The 19246-nt window shown below is 42.1% G+C and overlaps 1 protein-coding gene across 1 annotated transcript in view; it reads right to left on the bottom strand.

Annotated features, from left to right (window-relative positions):
• SIPA1L2 (signal induced proliferation associated 1 like 2) overlaps positions 1 to 14348 on the bottom strand; it is a 78264-nt gene extending 63916 nt beyond the window's left edge. The window contains exons 1-2 of the mRNA XM_056853328.1: positions 12868 to 14348; positions 2368 to 2501 (exon numbers count right to left, since the gene is read on the bottom strand). Of these exons, the coding sequence (XP_056709306.1) occupies positions 2368 to 2501; positions 12868 to 14329 (1596 nt within the window). The 5' untranslated portion in view covers positions 14330 to 14348. The remainder of the gene's footprint in view (positions 1 to 2367; positions 2502 to 12867) is intronic.
• Between the last annotated feature and the right edge of the window lie 4898 nt (positions 14349 to 19246).

Genomic DNA, 19246 nt, shown 5'->3' on the forward strand with positions numbered 1-19246 from the left:
AAAAGGAAGTTTCATTTAGCTATTGTAGCTAATAGTTATTGACAGACTTAGGATGAATGTCTATTCTCTTTAAGAATATCAAAGCTAATGGCTATGTATGGGGTATTGCTAGATCACTACAGTGATAATCTATTTCAACAATGTCCTAGTTCTCAGGTTTCACCTGTTTTTGGTTTTTAGGTATTAGGACTTTTGTTGTGGACTTGTAAGGGGAAATATACCGCTTGCATCTTTCCCCTTCTAACTCTGCAATGAAGAGATAGACTGCAATGAAGAGATAGTTTAAAATGAAAGGAGAAATGAAGGCCTAAGAGGGCTGGGACAAGGAAAAGGGGATAGATCCACCATGTAGAAGACCCACACTGCAGCTTCACAGAATCAGCAGCCACAGCAGCAATGCAGAAGTGACTGGAAATTGTCTGTCCGTGGAAAACTCCATAGAGAACTTTTCTGGGCCTATCCTCAGTTTAATATTTATGTTATTATTCAGGAGAGCACTTTTACAAATGTAATAGGGCTGTATTATAACGGAATGGTCAGGCTGATGCTTTAATAAAGGCAAAGGGACTATTGTGTATAGTATGTACTAATCTTATTACATTGCTTATTGGATGTCCCATCCTGTTGATTGCATTGATTTACACTGCCTAATCCATCTTGTGTCTGAGTGAAAAAGGGGGTCTATAAACAACATAAATAAATTTAATTGTGTGACTCAGAGTTCTAGTGTTATGTGAGGGGGAGAAAAAGATCTTCATAACAATTTTTGCCACACCCTGCATAATTTCGTAAATTGCTACCATGTTTCCATTATTCATCTAGTGGAATATAACTCTGGTACCAGAAATTGAATGGCATCCATAATGACAATCTAGAGTCCCAAACTAGTAGACCAAGAATCAGTCACTGGTACAAGCACATGTGTCATGGAATTCAGATCATTGCTCCATGGAATGAAAAAAAAATGTGGAAGGACTTGAATATGTTGGCAAGTCATGTTTTTGAAATTAGTTTTTCCCCAAATCTTATACCTGAAAGCTGAAATGTTCAAGGTTCTCAAGGATAATATAATGCAATGAGTGCTTGAAAAAATATCAATTACACCTCACATTCCCAAATACCTTCACTCTTAATGGTTCACACTGTGTGTGTGTGTGTGTGTGTGTGTGTGTGTTAACTGCCATCAAGTCACTTCCGACTCATGGAAACCCTATGAATCAATGTCCTCCAAAATGTCCTATAGTTAACAGCCTTGCTCAGGTTTTGCAAACTGAGGGCTGTGAATTCCTTTATAGAATCAATCCTTCTCATGTTGGGTCTTCCTCTTTCCCTGCTGCCTTCCACTTTTCATAGCATGATTGTCTTTTCCAGTGACTCTTGCCTTCTCATAATGTGGCCAAAATATGATAGTTTCGTCATTTTAGCTTCTCAGGTTTGATCTGATCTACAACCTACTTATTAGTCTTTTTGGTGGTCCACGGTATCTGTAAAATTCTCCTCTGACACAACATTTCAAATGAATCAACTTTTCTCCTGACAGCTTTCTTCATTGTCCAACTTTCACACTCATACACAGTAATAGGGAATACTATGGCATGAATTAACTTGATCTTGGTTGCCAGTGACACATCCTTAAAGAATCTTTTCTAGCTCCTCCATGGCTGCCCTTCTCAGTCTCAATCTCCTTCGGATGTCTTGGTTGCAGTCTCACTTTTGGTTAATGATGGGAGTCACATTAGCAAAAGGAATTATTCCCAACTCCTACAACAGGGGACTAGCATTTCACTTTCACTTGCCAAGTCTGCAGTAAACTATAAAACCTGGATATCCATATAGAGGGGATCTGTGTCCCCTACTGCTTTGATAGGGGCCATAAATCACCAATTTTTTCCTGTCTTGCTAAGCAAGAAAATTATCCTGGGGTTTTGTTTTCTCATTTAACTCATTGCACTCTCATTTATAGTCTTTAACAGCTTAAACATTTCGGATTCCACATCAGATTTTAAGAGGTACTGAAACCAATCTTTGGAATGTACTCAACGGCTCTTTGTATGGTACTTTATGTACACATATGAGTAGTACCATCCTGTCCTCAGATATAGGCACATGTGGAGAAAGGATATAGTCAGGCCAACAGCAGTTTTCATTATTGCACTGGCACTTTTTCCAGGTACCACAAATCATAAGAAATGCTGCCAGCCACACCCATAATTAAACAGCTCATACAATGTGTTTCTCCAATCAAGTTCTTGCATGTTCACTGCCCACATGCAACAAATAAATAGAGGGAGAGATGTGGAATTAAAGCTCTGTGAATGTACTACTTTTTTTTACCACCCCAATTCAGGAACAGTATAGAAACCCTACCTCGCTTGTTCTGAATACTACACGGTAGTTGTATTGTGAACCTTCTTTCTCCTTTGCATCTTCAAACTTTTCCCTTCGGATGCTGACTGCTACTGGTCCTAAATTTTCATCCGTTCCAAAGTAGTTTTGATGCTCTGTAGTGCATGAAGAGGACAATATAACAAAAAATAGTGCATGAAGAGGACAAGATAACAAAAAAGCATTAGACTCATTTGTCAGATACATTTTGGTAGTGACAATCAGAAACTCTCCTTTGTGTTTGTCATCTTCTTTTATTATGTCTGATAAACTGGCAAGATATCACACCTAAGAACAAAAATGAGTCAAGTCCAGACATTTGTTCAACACAGATTTGTTTCTCAGTTGAAAAGATCACATTACAAAAATACAAAAGACTAAAATCACATAGCTTCTCACAAGGATTAAACACTGCAATAATACTATAGCTTCCCCATTTTTGAGGGGCTGGAGCTCACAGAGCTGCTGATTCCACAGTCACCTAGCTACCACATCACCTGAGAGCACTACGTAGAAAACATGTTATTTGTTGCTAGGAATGAATAATTCAGCACTCAGAAACTGTCTGAGTTACACCAAGGAGATACTGTTCTAATGCAGTCATCATAGTCACCTCAATATAAAATTGAACAGATTTTCACCATTTTTCCAAGGCAGAGGAAATAATCTGAAACGCGCTATCTTTTGTAAGCAGTCCTGCTTCAGGAGACAAAGGATGGACATAGCTTCCTTTATGAAGTTCCTTTTTGGGGCTACCCAACGCCTATAATGATAAGGATGTTTGGCCCACATGTATCATTGGTCCTTCTCTCTCCTATCAGAGAACGGCAGCTACTCACTCATGGGCAACAGCATTCCAGGACACCGATGTGGCAGTTAAACCTGTGCTCGGTCTGATAATTCCATTGTATGAAGCAAGTTTTGCTCCACTGTCAATTGAGTGCAAATTGCAACTTAGTGACTTTGTCCCACAGGTATCAAAGAGTCTCTGAAACCCAAGCCAGCACATACCTGCATGGCTTGCTAGAGTGCCAATGAATGATAGAAATGGTTTTTTAGGGGTGTACACTAGAAAAATTATCATTTCAATTCTGTTTCATAATTTAAGAAAAGGAAGGTGTATCAATTTTAAGAAATCTCAGAAATGTCTTATTGTGAAGGCTCATCAGGTTCCATTTAACTTTTAATTAAGAGCATACAGATGTTTTCACACAAAAATCTGACATACACTGGATGTTCGTCCACCCTTTTCCAAATTCCCTTTGAGCCCCTGCTCTATGGGGGAAGATGGGGAAGACAGCTCCCCCTCCCCAGAGGACTAGTTTGGCCAACCACTCCTCCCACCCTTTTTCGAATTTAAAATTTTAAAAAATGAGTTTTAAAAAACTCTCTAAGTACTCCCACCACCTTACCATGAATGAATGGACCCTCATAGTCCAGCTGGTTCTTTATTTTACTAAGGGCCTTGAACTTGCATCTAATCCAAAAAGCTACAGCAATCAGGGTAACTGCCATTATGACTTGTAACAACAGTATTACATTTTGTCCTAATGCAGACACAGCCTATGTAAATTACAGCTGAGTTTTTCCCATTTCCTCACAGATGTCACATCAAGCATACATGCACAGAGATAGACGTCACACACATGCAGAGTTCCCATAGGCCTCAGAAACTGGAGAAAGATAGTTCCTTTGGGAAGTAATTCATCCCTTCCCCACTGACTGCAGCCTGTATCATCACAGTGCCTTGGAGGGAGGACCCTGACAGTAGCTTCAGCAGCTGCTCAATTCTGGACTGTGAGCCTTTTGAGCAACTCACCAAGCATTCCTGAACTTAACCCCCAAACCATGTCAACTGTAGTACTTAACACAGGAAGCACCTACCAACAGTGTGTTGGTTCCAAACAACAAAAAGACTCCAACTTGTAGAGCTGTTTGGTAATTGAACCTGACCATCACACAAACTAGAGAACATCAAACAGAAGAAACAAAATGTACAGCAGCAAGAGAGTCACAGCATAGCCACATGATGAGGGCTGGATCTAGGGGGCGAGAGGGGCAATGGCCCTGGGTGGCGCAAGCACTGCTGTTCCTGCATTGGGATTTCCATGCCGTACAAGAGACTCATCAGTGTGTGAACTTGGATGGGAAAGAGAGAGCCTTGAAAAGGCTGGTTGTTGTACATCCCCTCCTTTTCACTTGGGGGGGGGGGACCGCAAACATGTGGAAAGGGAGTAAAGAGGGATGTGAAGGAATTACAAATCTCTCCAGATTGATTGGTTTCCAGTTTCATTTTTAGTGCTCTCCAGAGAAGAGGGGGTGGGGGGAAAAGAGAGAGATGTAGAGCTGGGCTTGCTGCTTGGCTGCCCAGAACTTTGAATGTAGAACTCTCACTTTGCAGTAGCACAACATTCCAAGGCTTTCCCAGCCTCCTGGCTCTCTTGAGGCCACTCGCATGCTTAGCTTATTTAGGTGTAAGCCCCTCTGAATTCAATTGGCTCTGCTTCTGGGTAAATATGCAGGGGTGAGGCGACGTTCAGGGCTCTTGGTGTAAAAACTCTTTGCAGGGGCATCAATCCAAAGAAAAAGCACCATTCAACAGGCAAAGTTCAGCAAGTCCCCCGCTCCCTGCCACCATTGCATCTGTTGAATCTGTGCCTGTAATTTGCAGCCAGTATTGTTTTGTTGTCACAACAAAAGTGGGGGTGGCTAGGAGATATGGCAGACTCTGACCAGTTACTTGAGAGTGAAATGCCATTGAATTCAAGGGAGGTGCTGGTAAGAAAGCATGCATAGGATCAGAAGGTGGCTTTCCTTACTAGGAAGTAAGTGCCACTCAAATCATCAAGAGTTACTTCTGAGAAAACAGGTTCCATGACTTCCATGGCCTCTATTCAGGTGAATACCTTAAAATGCATAAAGCGAACAAAACCAAACAAACAAAGCAAAACCCAGGCTGTGTAAAGGATATTGCATATGAAGCCCAAGCAATTATGCTTACTCAAAAGTAAGTCCTACTGTCCAATGGGGCTTGCTCCCAGGTAAAAGTGTTCACTGAATTAAGAGCTCGGTTCTGCAAAGCTAGAAGTCGATCACCACAAGGGAAAGTTTGCATGAGGATTGTAGAAATTGCATGTATTAATAACAAATATAGGCGTCTTATAATAAAATAGCCATAACGCGACAGAAAAAGCAAACTTACTACATGATTTCTGCAATCAGCTCTTCAAACCGAAGAGCAGTTCCCAGGATAAGACGTAGGGTGGGGTTACTATCAGTGCAATCCTAAACAGTCACTCCAGTCTAACCTCATTCATTTCAGTGGGCTTAGATTGCAATAACTCTGCATAGGATTGTGCTGTATGTCTGCTCTGAGTAATTTTAAAGTAAAGGTCACATTTTCTCCAGTCTTGCAAATCAGCCTTTCATTTAAGCTTTCAGCTCCCCCTCCCATGCTCATTTGTTTGCTCCTTTCCCCCCAATCAGAGGCAAGCGGGATCAGGGGTGGGGCACCTTAGAGAGGAGGAAATGGAGCAGGCGGCATGGCACAGAATGCCCAAAACTCGCACTTGTTAAAGTAAAAAGTCAGCATGTTAGAGCATGTTAGCCCTACCCACTTGATGAGGTGCTTGCTTTCTACATGGGGGGTGTTTTATTGTAGGTATCCCTGACTTGCAGGCTAAAGTGGTATAGGACATTCTGCCACCTTGTTTAGTTTGCAATATTGGCTGAGGGCAGATCTATGTACTTGCTTTAAGAACTTGAGTCCTCATCTCTAAATCTGCCTGCCAGCAAGCAAGGCCTACTTAACCCCATGTTGTTCTATTCATTTTGTTTAGTTACAAAAATCTGTATCCTGCCTTGCTGCCCTTACAAGGGTTGCCAAGGCAGCTGACATTTTAAAACATACATGATAAACCATTAAAATCAACCCTCTTCCCAAACACACATTATTACAACAAATACGTACAAAACACAAAAAAAGCAAAACATTGGCTGAAAGGAGGAATAATTGAGGGAACAGCAAACAAACCAACAGCAAAGTTTCTTGATGCTACAAGCACTGCAGGATTGTCAGCCCCCGCTAACACTCCAAAGCAATGTAGTCTGTGACCCCCCCTCCCCCTCAAAACCACAGGACTGACAAATTGGAAGAAGAAAAAAATTTATATAACATATGGAGGGCGTCTTTTGTACTTTTGCCCCCCTTCAAAACAAAAAGTACATCTGACCCTGCACATGATGACTGCGAACATTTGACAGCACCTGCATTCACGGTACAAACTGCAAACTAAACAAACCATGCCCTCATAATATAGCTTATGGCCAAACAGAGAAAAGAGGTAGGGGTTCCCTTTCTTCCCCACCCTGACTCTAAGAAGGAAGAAGGCTGGCAGAACAAAGCACCACTTCAGGAAGGCCAACAGTTCAACACTCCAGGGGAGCAAACATGAATCCACTCACTCTTGTGCACTGGTGGGAGGGCAGAAGAGGAATGACTGAGCCACTAGAGACACTTCAGGCCCCACATTCTCTTTCCTGGATGAGTACCTCAGTGGATTTATCTCCAGTGGCTTGTAAAACTCTGCAAGGTAATCCCTCACCACTGGCTCCCCCTAATCTTCCCTCATGAATCACATGTTTCCATTGCTGCCAACTGTCTCTCTGATGGCCATGAACCGCAAGGCCTGCCCAGCAGTGGTAAAGGGAGCAGAAGGGCCAGGTTAGGGAGCCTTCTATACCCTTTGCTTGTTCCACCATGCTTCTTTAGGCCTGCAAATCCTTAACATACTGAAGAAGTGAGCTGTGACTCATGAAAGCTCATACCCTGCCAGAAATTTTGTTAATCTTTAAGGTGCCACTGGACTCTTGCTCTTTTCTACCTTACCATACTGGGAGAGGTCGCCTCTCCAGGCCGTGAGAACACTGTTTTGAAGGCCAATGCTACTCTTGATGCGCAGGTTACATGGTTGCCAGCTTGTACACCCTTTTCTAGGTGAGAGGTTGCAATTGGTGTGCCATGCCCCATTGTAACCTTGCACTAAAATAGACACCTCTGGAACAACCTGTGTACCACCCATCTCTGGGTCAGTAATAGATTCCATCTTCCTCTGGAGAACACTCACCAAGGGAATTACTTGGCCCAGGGTTGATGTGTCACAGCAGAGAGGGCTTAAGGACAAACACCATTTGGGCGAGAGTCAGCCACTGATACTTTTTTCAGAACGCCCACTTCTCACTCACTGTTGGCCTCCAAGGCCACCTTTTGCAGGGTACTCTTCAGCTCTATCAGATGCTCAAGCATGGCATATGTTGAGTTCCAGAAGGTGGTAACACCAGTGATAAGGCACTGCTGTGCTATGCCAACGAACTCCTGCTTCTCCTGCATTAAAAGGCTGCCCTTCACAGTGTGTGAAAAGTGACCTATGATACTTCATCAGGTCCGGAGTAGATGCCAGAATTCACAGGTCAAAGCATCCCAGCTGGGATTCTCTGCAGAACCCAACCTTAGATCACTATGCGAAGGAGGTAGGCTGTGCAGTAAATGCATTTTACACCAAAAGCTTCCACTGCTGTCCTCATGTTTGTACCTCCATCAGTTACTGTGAAGCCTCGACTTCTCAGCCTAACCACTCACCTAACTGGTTTTGTATGGTGCTAGCGAGGTTGACTGCCATGTGCTCCTAGTCCATGACCTGGGCAAGGAAGTAACCAGCCCAATGACCTTCCTCATCTTGTTTACTGCCCCCCCCAAACACACCAATGTCCTTGAGTTGCCACCAGTGCACAGTCAACAAGAGGTAAGCTTGCTGTGACTGAGAGCTCGTCCAGATGTTGAGGGAGGACTGTGAACCTCATACCCAAGTGTGGGACAACTGTGCTCTCTGGCAGCCCTAAAGAGCACCACAGTCCTACTCATCACTGTGCAAGCAGGTGTAATGTATCAAGGTATGACATGGTAGAGCAGCCCACAGAACTCAACATCCTCAACTACAGAAAATGGCTTGCTACCTGCAACTCTCCAACAAGGCAAGTAACCTTCTATGCTACTGCTTTCTTTCCCCCCTCCTGCCCCAACAAATCAATGCAGACACTAAACATCTCTATTAGAGATGCCTACTATCCCTTTACTGCAGACCTGGCTAGAAGAGAGCCAGAGGATGTAGTGGACTGATTCCCCTCTGTGATGGATGAAGGCAGTATGGTACCACTCCCCCAGCACCTCTTTCCCCCTGAAGAAGCATTGCATGGTGGTGTTTCTTCAGATGGCTCATGACCCCAAGGTCTCCCCCATGACTGATCCTTGCTGCTGATCCTTGTTGCTGGTGACCAAGGTTATGATAATCCATGCTATAGTATTCCCCATTACTATTTATGGGTGTGAAAGTTGGACAGTGAAGAAAGCTGACAGGAAAAAAGTTGACTCGTTTGAAATGTCATGTTGGGGGAGAGTTTTATGGATTCTGTGGAACAGAACATTTCATCTTAAGTATCTCTACATTTGTAAAACAGATACTCAGAACTATTTTCCAAATCTGTCTTCTTAATCATGTGTAAGCAAATAAAGTATCTACAGCCCAGCAGGAAACAGCCATTTTCTTAAATACCTACATCTTTAACAAAGCAGTTAAGACTCAAACAATCTGAATTTTCATGGTCTTTCTAGCTGAGCACATTGAAGCTCGGGGGTGGCAAATTTCCTGTTTCCTTTAAATACCTGCTCTAGGGCTGCCAAGTCTGAGTTGGGAACTACCTAGAGATTTGGGGGTGGGGACTTAGAAGGTGAGGCACCTCAGCAATATATAATGCATATAGTCCACCTTCCAAAGCTAGCATTTTCTCCAAGGTAACTGATCTTTGTCATCTAGAGATCAATTGTAATTCTGGGAGTTTTCCAGCCACCACATGGAGATTGGCAACTCTATACAGCACCTCTCAGACAGACAGACAGACAGACAGATGTAAGAACCAAAATAACTGAAAGAGGCTGATTGTTGTGCCAACACAAATGTTAAAAAGTCACAAAATAAAGTTGGAAGAGTGGACATGGAATATTTTAAAAAGATGTAACAGATTGAAGTAGTGGAAAGTTACAGATTGAAGTAGTGGAATGTTGACACAACAATCAGCCTCTTTCAGTTATTTTGGTTCTTACATCTGACTCTCCTACCCATTCTGCAGCACACATTATATACCGTATATACTCGGGTATAAGCTGACCCGAGTATAAGCCGACCCCCCAAATTTGAGGCCAGAAAAGGGAATTTCTTATTGACCTGCGTATAAGCCGAGGGTCAATAAGAAATTCCCTTTACCGGCAATGCTGCGCTCTAAAATGCCGGCCGCCATTTTAGAGCGCAGAGCCCCTGCCCCAGGTCGCCCTCCCGCCGCCTCCCAGGCCCTCCCGCCCCACCCCACCCCACCCCCTGTGCCATCCAAGGGGGGAGGGGGAAGAGCCCCTGAACCCCCTACTTACCGGGAGACACGGCGAATCGGCGGCGTGGCCTTCCTGGGCCGGCAGGAGGCCTTTCCAGGCCCCTGCCAGCCGGAGGAAGGCGCTTGGGCGCGTGGGTGGCGGCGGCGCAGCCGGCAGGGGCCTCCTGCCAGCCCCTCCAGGACCCTGCCGGCAGGAGAAAGGCTCCCGGGCGCCTGGGCGGCGGCAGAGCGTCCGGCAGGGACCTTCTGCCGGCCCAGGAAGGACCCTGCCGGCAGAAGAAAGGTGCCCGAGCGCCTGGGCGGCGGCGGAGCGGCCAGCAGGGACCTCCTGCCGGCCCCTCCAGGCCCCTGCCGGCAGGAGAAAGGCTCCCGGGCGAGGCGGCGATGGCAGCGGTAAGTTCCTCCCTCCTCCCTCCTCCCCCTCCCCTCTCCTACTGTATTGACCCGTGTATAAGCCGAGTTCGGCTTTTTCAGCCCTTTTTTTGGGCTGAAAAACTTGGCTTATACACGAGTATATATGGTATATGCTTTAATATTTCATTACATTGTTTGTTTTAGGGCTTGTACAGATTACCATTTCCATATAAGAAATAGGAATCACTACTTTTTAATGTTTCAGAGATACAGGGAGAAATTTCTTGCAAGGTGGCTACTAAAATACTCAGCTACCTTAGATGTTCACAAACTAAGATTATTTTTAAGTGGCTATAGCAAAAATTGAACAATTGACATGGCTAAATTTAGTTTTACTATTATTTCTATTTCTTACATTCTTTTGGTGTATGGCCCATGGGCTATTAAACTTCAATAAAGTAAACTTTCAGAAATACTAGTTTCAAATAGGCAATGGTAACTTCTGGAAGAATTATACAGCTTTAAGACTGATGATGAAGAAATTGCAATTGTTAAAGATTTTCTATTCCTTGGCTCAGTCATCAACCAGAAGGGAGACTCCAACAAAGATATCAGAAAGAGATTAAGACTGGGAAGGGCAGCCATGAAGGAACTATAAACGACCCTTAAGTATAAGGATGTATCACTGGCAACCAAGACAATTCATACCCCATTACTATGTATGGGTTTAAAAGTTGGACAATGAAGACAGTTGAAAGGAATAAAGTAATTTGTAATGTGGTGTTGGAGGATAATTGTATGGATATCACAGACTGCTAAAAAGACATATAAGTGGTTTCTAGATCAAATCAAGCCCAAACTCTCCCTAGAAGCTAAAATGACTAAACTGTGTGTGTGTTAAGTGCCATCAAGTCGCTTCCGACTCATGGCGACCCTATGAATGAAAGTCCTCCAAAATGTCCTGTCTTTGACAGCCTTGTTCAGATCTTGCAAATTGAAGGCTGTGGCTTCCTTTATTGAGTCAATCCATCTCTTGTTGGGTCTTCCTCTTTTCCTGCTACCCTCAACTTTTCCTAGCATGACTGTCTTTTCCAGTGACTCTTGTCATCTCATGACATGACCAAAATACCAAAAAACCTTATGATGAGACTAAACTGAGGCTACCATAATTTGGTCACAATATGAGAACACAACACTCTCAGCAAAAGACAATAATGGTAGGAAAAGCTGAAGGTAGAGGAAAAGAGGAAGACCCAACATGAGATGGATTGAATCAATAAAGGAACCCATGCAAATCTGAGCTCGGCTGTTAATGTTAGGACATTTTGGAGGACCTAGTAATTTATTTTCACTTCCCTTACTGTCTTCTGTCTTGTTTTGTTACAGTGTAAATCTTTGTCAAGGATTCTACACAGTTCTTAGCCCATTTTAATGCAATTTATAAATAACCGTTATCTATTAGTATTATTTCTAATTACAGTGGCCCACAAATTACATTTGAAAATCTTGACTGAAAGTGCAGTCCTAAGAACACTTTCCTGGGAATAAGCCCCACTGAACAGACTTGAGTAGGATTCTGAGTACACCATCTTAGGACTGCTTTCACAGTAATACAGATTTACTAGTAGACCTTCCTTTCCTTCAACTCTTTTCTTCAACCCCCATTTCCAACAATTAAAAGCATCACAGATACATGTCATAACTCAAAGGGACCAGATATTTTAGATATTTTGCGTCCCCTTCATGCACAAACAGCAGCATTCAAAGATAACCCAACAGGAGTTCAATAAAGCTCTTTTTCTCCACCAGGTCATTTTTGTGTAGGCACAGTGTTGCATTGACAGAAACACTGCCACCTACTTGGTCATTCATGGCAAACAGATGTTTTTCTACCCCTCACCATGCAACATCCAGCAGCCTGGCCATATGAATGATCCCAGCATACAGGATCCCTATTAGGGCATGACAGGTTCTGAGTGCTGGGATCCTAGCAAAATGCAGGCTCCTGAAAACAGCAAACTGAAATGCAAAAAAGTTGTAAGAAATTTTAGAAGAAAAATCAGCTGGGGTAGTACTGGTCTCGTGTTTGAACTAGTGCAGTTAACAATATAGGACATTAAGGAGAAGTCGTTACATAGAGAGAAAAAAACATTCCACATCACCCTCATTGTAACATTATCTGAGATAAAAATTAGTTGGCCTATTTGTATAGTATTTTACTGCTTCAATAAAAGCAAATCATTTATGAAATCTTCACAGATGACACAATTGTTGTGGGTTTTTAATATACATTCCATGCACCTCTATGATGACATAACAACTACTGAAGAACCTTATACACATCTAATTCCCTTATGTTTTAGTTGTAGGGGTGATAGATTTCAGTATTGATCCCGTTGTACATTATTGTGCCTTGCTGGACAGAGCAACACAATCCACAGCAGACTTGAATTATTCAAATTAAATAACCAGATATGTTGGGACTTTCATCACACTTAGAAGCCATCATATTGACAACTTCAAAACAGTTATGTTAGCGAATACATTCTATACATAAGACACTTAGAAAAAGCACCCTCAGGATATCCAAAGGTATTTTACATCTGACATTTTTACTTAGCACTATTCAAAAGTTTGGTAATTGTTCAGAAACCTTCAACAGTGAAAAGGATTGTACAAAGTTTTTCTTACCTCTTCCATAGAAGAACTTTCTATAGTAATATGCACCAAGATCAATATGTTCGATGATATACCGTTTTACTTTCTCCCTGTGAATTGGCTGATTCTCCCTAGGTACTTCCAGTACAGAAACACCAGCATTTGTGCAGTGAGAACTTAGGGAAGACTCAAAGGAGCAACTTTCGCCTGAAGAAAAAGATGCTGAATTTGCCCTAGAAAGCGCAATCCGCCTATCACCTTCCCCACCAGTTTCATTCCGGAAATAAGAACAACTCAGTACTAGGTCATTACTTTTTCCATCACCTTCATCAGCATCTAGGTTCTCTTTTGAATTTAGATCCTCTTTACTTCCCAAAGGAGATTCACAGCTTCCAATCTGGCCTGCTGCCACTGGGGTTTGAGATGCAGCTGAAGCTCCAGTGGTTATATTTTTTCTTTTCCCCACATTTATCCTGGTAACCATTGCTTCGTTAATGTTAAACAAAATGCTCTGAACATCATAATGTGCAAAACATTTCTGACAATTCCAAGGATGAACATGCTTCTCAAGCCCCTTATCCTCTAACTCAGATGGGAATTTAAGAGTTTCATGTTCACTTTTAGCAGTCCTCAGTTTTCTAAAAAGAGATGTTTCTACACATTCAGACTTCAACCTCCATTTGAAAGGTTTATCCCGATCTCTACCAATCAGCAGGGCACTATCCATGTAGTCCAGTCCAGAAATTCTGACAAATTCTCCTCTCGAAATCTGTGCTGCAGCATGGAGACTTGGAGAAATTGCTGGGTCGCAGTGAAAAAATTCAGAAAATCCAAATGGTACATGTGTTTTATGTTCAAAGTTTTCCACTCTATAGCCTCGGAGCATTGCAAAAAAGTTCTCTCCAGACAAGCCTTGTCGGTCAATTGATGAAGTGCTTCCATATTCCCGATGAAGTGAGGCTCCTGTGTTTGGATTGACAGCATTCTGATCCAGTACATCCTCAGTATCAATATCACTGATTGTAACATCACTGTTGCTTCTTTGCCTTATTGGGTGAAGTCCCCTATGCGGAGAATGGACAAAAATGTCTCCTAACGTATACTTGGACTCTGCAAATTCTAAATCAAGGTGTTCTTTTTGCTGCCCTTCACACTGGTCACCATTCACTGATCCAACGCTCTCGTAACTGGTTTGAGGCCTACTATCCCATGTAGCTTTGCTTAGTTCCTTGACACAATCTTTTTTAGGTGGCCATTCCGATACTCTGGCTCGGACACCCATTTTAGGCACAGCTGGGGTACCATTAGCAGGACTGTTATTTTCACCTTTGCTAGTTGCACTTAAAGGAAGAGGGGGGCCCATGTTACCATTCAGAGCTTTAAATTTTCTGGCAAAGTAGTCATCAGACTGCATACTTCTTGCAGATTCTTTGAACTTTGAGGAGGCTCTGCTGAGTTTGTGCTTCTCTTCCTGTGAGGACTTCTGATCACTCATATCCACACAGTATGAAAACAGCACCTTATGTTCAAAACAAGTGCGGCTGATGGAACATTTCCATTAACTGTAAAATGACAGAAAACTATCATGAGGCATATTTCTAAAAACCTTTCAGGTTGCTGTTCCAGATGATATTTTGTTGAAAATCATTTCTGACTGTTTTATTTCTTCAGATCAAAAACAAGTCTGATATCCACTCACTTTTATTCCATGAATCTGTGTACCAAAAGAGAGAGAGAAGAAATCTGTCAACACCTCCATGCAAAATGTCAAATAGAGAGTCTAAAATGAGTTTACAGCACAGTCATCATTGTGGCTCTAAAGACAAGATTTCCAAGCCAATATGAAAGCACATATTTTAAAATTATTGAAAGGTATAAATAAATTACCTTTGATTTCCACAAGCTACAATATTTACTAGTTCTTTTTTTAGTTATGGTAGACTGTAATCTGACAGGGGTTTTGTTTGTTTTTTAGCACCGAGTGATAATGAGCCTTTACATTGGACTGCAATTATTTTAAAAATTATCACATCCTGGAAAATAAACTCATACTACGAGCTGATATATAGCTCATACTATATATCTCATCCCTGTCCTACAGCTCATTGTATGAGTTTATTATTGTTGTCCTCTATAATGATAAAATTTACAATTAATAGGATACCGACTATTTTTATGTACGTTAGAACTAAGAAGTGTACCAGAACCTGTCTTAAATCATATAAAACCCTTTCTTTAGAGGAATCTTAATTATGGGAATGCCCATTCTCCTGGTATCTAATATTTTTGAGATCTACGCACTAGATCAAAACATTTATTTTCTTCCTCCTGGTTGGCTGGGGGACTCTCTCTCTCTCTCTCTCTCACACACACACACACACACACAGAGAGAGAGAGTCTTGATATCTTGATATTTTAACTCTTCCCATACAAGTTATTTATTCATTTATTGTAGACTGCTAATTCATTACTGGTAATTGTTTTAGGGGATTTATGTATGGCTGTCTTGTCTCCCTTATCTTAAGTGAATTTAGCGCATCTGCACCCAGCGGCGGGATCGACCCTCCCATTTCTGGAACTTCCACAGGTTTTAAAAGTCCTGCATAGTCCTGATTTAAATGGGTGTTTTGCTACAGCTGCGGGAGTTTGCCCGTGCGTTTCAGAATGTCGGTAGACTCCCGTGGCTGAAGCAGCCGCCTGGCCCTGGCAGCAGCAGTGGCAGAAGCTCCTTCCCCCACAACCCACGCCTCTCTCTCCCCCTCTCCCTCCCCCCCGCCAGCACCAGCCGGCGTTTCAAGTCCACCTCAGAGCAGCCTGCAGACTGGAGCCCTGCCGTCAGAGATGAAGTGGCAGTGGCCCCTTCCAGCACCAAGGCCACATACTTCCAGCCGCCGCAGCCTCCACCCAGCAAAAGATTGCCGGGTGGAGGTTTGTGGCGGCTGGAAGTGCGCGGCCCTAGCACCGGAAGGAGCCACTGCTTCGCCTCTCATGGTGGGGCTCCAGGCAGCAGGCTGAAGGCTACTCTGAGGTGGGCTTGAAACACTGGCTGGTGCTGGAGGGGTGGAGGGAACGAGAACGGGTGGGGTGGGGGGAGACAAAGGTGTGGGTCCGGGGGGGCATAAAGGACCCGCCGCCGCCACTGCTGCCGAATTTGTTTGTCCCAGTCTCTGTCTCCATGTGTTCAGTTTTTTGAACGCAGGGTCAATAAACGTGAGACAGGACAGGGACAAACAAATTCGATTTCAGCCATGCGTAAATTCCCTTAGTGATTTTAGTTATACTGCTGATTTGCTATATTTAAATTAATATTGGAAGCAGTGGCCGTTGAGATTGAGGGCTGAAATCCATATGTAAATAAATGAATGCTATAGCATTAGCAATTAAGATATTTATTTCTAGCAATATAGTAATGAACATTTCTTTTTTCATTTTAGAATAAGAACTTTACTTACTAAAGGATCTTTGAGGAGTTGTATGTTTCCATCTTTTTAAAATCCAATCTTACAAAGTTTTGCACAGCACTTGCAAGATATAATCAATGAATGAACATTTCTGATCCTAAATACAAGGTGATCTTCATATTAATTAGAACACTGTTAAATTATTGCTTAGTGTTCGTGAGGATTTTCTCCCATATGGAAAGCCTTTGCATTCAAGGGGAACACCTGCAAAACATGACACTGTGTTCATTCCACACATGACATATGGCATTCCTGGGGCTTTCCTTTTTAAACAAGATTAAAAATAAACATGTTTTAATCTGTCCAAAAGGTAATCCATGGAGGAGCTGGGAGTATCCATGAGGACACTCCCTCTGTTGTCAGCCTGAGGACGGATGACAGAGCTAAATTCCACTTTCAAAATGGCACAGGGCAGCTTGTACCAATCAAGTTCAAATCCAGAAATAAAAACCATGTAATACCCTTTATTAACACCATCCAAAATGACATGAAACAATGAACTCTTTCTCCTGAACTCTTTATGAGGCTGGAAGTCTTTAAAAAAAAGAAGGGCAAAAAAAAAAAGTTGTTTATTATCATGATCTTCAAACTGGCTGTCTGCTCCTGTATGAAGAGACATTAAGATTTAGAAGGTATCTCCAAAAAGCCTCAAGATCATGGCCTGAAACAATTCCCTCTTCGCTTTTAACATCCAGCCTGAGGAAGGTGGATTTACCATAATGAGGATCAAGCCAAGGATCAGAGTTTTAGTGGAATCTGTTGTATCAGGCTGGTAGGAACTCATTTTGGATGGGACTAAGTACAGGATTACCAGTTGTCTCATAGAAAGTTATACAGTGAGAATTCAAATTATTATTTGCCAATGCCCAGTAAGGTGGCAAACTAAAAAAGCTGAGTTTGTTTAAAACTTTCCCTGTATATTGAAAGCTATAGGACATTTTAGTAAAACCACTGCCCAACTAGCAATGAGTTATTAAAATTTACGGAAACTAATTACTACAGACCTCCACATGTTCAGAAGACAATCTGAACAGAGCTATGTGCACCCAACTGAACGGTTCCCAATAATGATACGCATGAAGGTTTTATACAAGTATTGTTATAGTAAGTCATTTTAGTAGCACATTACCGTGCAGGTTTATTTTCTGCCACAGTGATGAATTGTATAGTTCTATAGTATAACACACATTCTCTACATGTCAAATTGAATTAGTACATAACACAGACCCAATATTAACTTTCTAAATATAGAGTGCTACAAATAGCTTGCAAGACTTAGCTGAGTAGCATACAGCAGCTGCATAATCTACACTCTGCACCTCTCCAGAAAAAAGCTACAACTGCCAAGTGCAATCTGATAATTAGCATATGCAAGGAGAAGGACTAGACCGTGACATCAGCTTTTTTGCTTCATATAAAATCAATTATTTGGAAACAAATCTAAAAGCCACTATAACCCCAGAAATTCCATATAAACAACTGCTGGAAAAGGAACCAGCAGGGGCCATTGGCCTGGTAAGCAGAAATAATTTCTAGGCAAATCTTACACTACTTCTGAAACATAACAGAACTCTTTAAAAAGAAAATGTTGTTTACAGAAATATGAAGGGATCTTAAGAATATACAATCTTTCCCCAAAAAGAATCTGTGTCACACACAAAAAAAATTTAGAAGGTAAGAAACTGCAATCAGACTTTGCAAACTACACCACTAAAGCAATCCAAAATAGAAGTCAACAAGTATAGGCTGGCAGTTCAGTAAACCAATCTAATTAGTATTGTAATGACAACAGACCTTCTACCCCAGAGCATGCTACCTCAGAGCAGAACTACAGGTTATATACAAACACTTCTTTTTTAAAAGCTACTTTTCCCTATGAGGACTGGGAGCAGAAAATCAGGGAGGGATTCATAATTCCTTTCTCCTCTGCCTTTTCTCTGTTGCAAATCACCTTCTCCCCCCCCGCCACACACACACAGCTAGGGTTGCCAACTGCCAGGTAGTGGAGAAAGAAACCAGCACAACTCAATATATTAAACAATTCATTAACAACTAATAACAGTGAAAATAACAATCACAAAAAGTGCAAATATATACAATTATTTACAATAAATTATCAAAAAGCCTAATAGCAAGTCCAAAGGTCTATCAGAGGCAATTTTTCTTCAAATCCAAATGTGGTCGACACGGTCAGAAATCAGTTGGGACAAAGTCCAATCCAAAGAAGGAGACTAAGTCCAATCCAGAGAAGGAGGAAACGCTATTCCGGATAGTCTTGTAGCGCTTTCACCAAAGCATAGCTTCATCAGCCTCAGTTCCAAAGGAACTCACATATTTGGGAGGTTTAAAATCTTGTAAGTTGTCTTTGTCCCAACCAAGTAGGAAAATGATTCTTAAAAATGTAGAAGTTTAATATTTTTTAAAGTGAATTTTTTGCAATTTTTAATATTTTTAATCTTAATTGTTTTAAGCTCCCACAAAAGAATTGGGCTGCTAATATTTCAAAGTCATCTTTGTCACTTTGGCAATTGAACTCTATGGCATTGAAGTCCCTCCCCAAACCCCGCCCTCCTTAGGCTCCGCCCCCAAAATCTCCCACCGGTGGCGAAGAGGGACCTGGCAACCCTACCCACAGCAGCTTTCTACCTCCCCCCAACAGGATTCCAACAGCATGTTTGGAGTAGAAAATCATTTGGAACTCTGAATGGAAGAAAGATGAGTGTTTGGGAGTTTGAAGCAGAGAAGAAAGTAAGGAAAGGGTTACACATCCAACATCTTTCACCCATCGCTGATTCTCTGATCCAAATCCCTTTCCTATTATGCTTTCATCAGTGTACATGTGTGCGTGACAAAGACACATTTCCAGGAAGATTTTAAGTCTTCCTATCACTCAACAGCAGGCTACTAATAGGCTTATCACCTGGGCAGGAGTAAAAACTTATTCAGTTTAC

Source organism: Euleptes europaea, chromosome 7 (genome assembly GCF_029931775.1).
Source record: "Euleptes europaea isolate rEulEur1 chromosome 7, rEulEur1.hap1, whole genome shotgun sequence".
Classification (NCBI taxonomy): Eukaryota; Metazoa; Chordata; class Lepidosauria; order Squamata; family Sphaerodactylidae; genus Euleptes; species Euleptes europaea.